Source organism: Penaeus monodon, chromosome 15 (genome assembly GCF_015228065.2).
Source record: "Penaeus monodon isolate SGIC_2016 chromosome 15, NSTDA_Pmon_1, whole genome shotgun sequence".
NCBI classification, from domain to species: Eukaryota; Metazoa; Arthropoda; class Malacostraca; order Decapoda; family Penaeidae; genus Penaeus; species Penaeus monodon.
The window spans coordinates 47724153-47725173 of NC_051400.1; the positions used below are offsets into that span (position 1 = coordinate 47724153).

Below are 1021 nucleotides of genomic sequence, written 5' to 3' on the forward strand. Positions count from 1 at the left end.
CCCTTCTTTCTCTCCTCCCCTCTCTCCCTTCCCTTCCCTCCTCTCCTCTCCCTTGCCTTCTCTCCCTCCCTCCCCCCTTCCCCCTTTTCTCCACCCTCCCTTTTTCCCTCTCCCTCTCCCTTTCCCCTTTCCCCTTTCCCTCTATCTCTTCCCCATTTTTTCCCTTTCTGCCACCCTCCCTTTTTCTCTCTCTCTCCCCTTCCTCCCATTGTTTCTCCTGTCTCTCTTCCTCGCTTTCTCCCACTTTTTCTCTCCACCTCTACCTCACTCTGACACACCCTTAGGCAAACACAGTCACAAGTAGATTAATGTTGGAACATGTAACGCATGTCCCCTTGACATTTCAGGCTCGTCCACTGGCGTAGGAGATGGCCGCACTGGCAAGAGTAACAGCGGGAGCAAGTATATGGGAGATGTTGGCAGCGGGAATGGAGGTGTGCACCATGGCAGCAACAGCCACCATGGTAATGCGAGCAGTAGTGGCAATCTGGGGGGTAGCAACCAGTCCAGATACCACCGAACGGCCTTCAATAAGCGCAAGAAGTCTGCTCGCCGGGACTCGGACGGCAGAGCGGAACTGAGGGAATCTCATCGGTGATTGCCGGAGGAGAATCTGACCGATGGCAAAGTTGATTAGGCCCCCTTGGGACTGCTTGTCAGGCAGAGGGTGCCGGTCCTCTTGTCGGTGATTTAAACGGTGGATTGTCAGGTGACTGTGATGTCAGCCATTGCCCCTCCTAGCGAGGCGCAGGCTGAGCCCTTCTTGTGTGTTTGTGTGAATATTCAAAACTGTCTGCGGCTCATGATTCTTGTGGCTAGTGGAGGGCGAGGTGTTGTGCCAAACCCATGTGAAGGCAACCTTGCATGTGGCATGCTCATTCAACATAAAAGTGTTCCACATTGGAAAACATGCAGGGACTTTTTTTTCTTCCTTTATCTGTCTCCAAAGAGTAGGAATTAGGTGGCAGTGACACTTATAGAGCCGAAGGTGGCATCTTATAATTGGAAAGCAAATGTATAG

At 52.2% G+C, this 1021-nt stretch overlaps 1 protein-coding gene across 1 annotated transcript in view; it reads left to right on the forward strand.

Annotated features, from left to right (window-relative positions):
- The window catches only part of LOC119582074 (terminal nucleotidyltransferase 4B-like), a gene marked incomplete in the record, with an annotated part of 31298 nt that overhangs the window by 29507 nt on the left and 770 nt on the right, over nucleotides 1-1021 (forward strand). The window contains 1 exon segment of the mRNA XM_037930322.1: nucleotides 348-1021. Within this exon segment, the coding sequence (XP_037786250.1) occupies nucleotides 348-598 (251 nt within the window).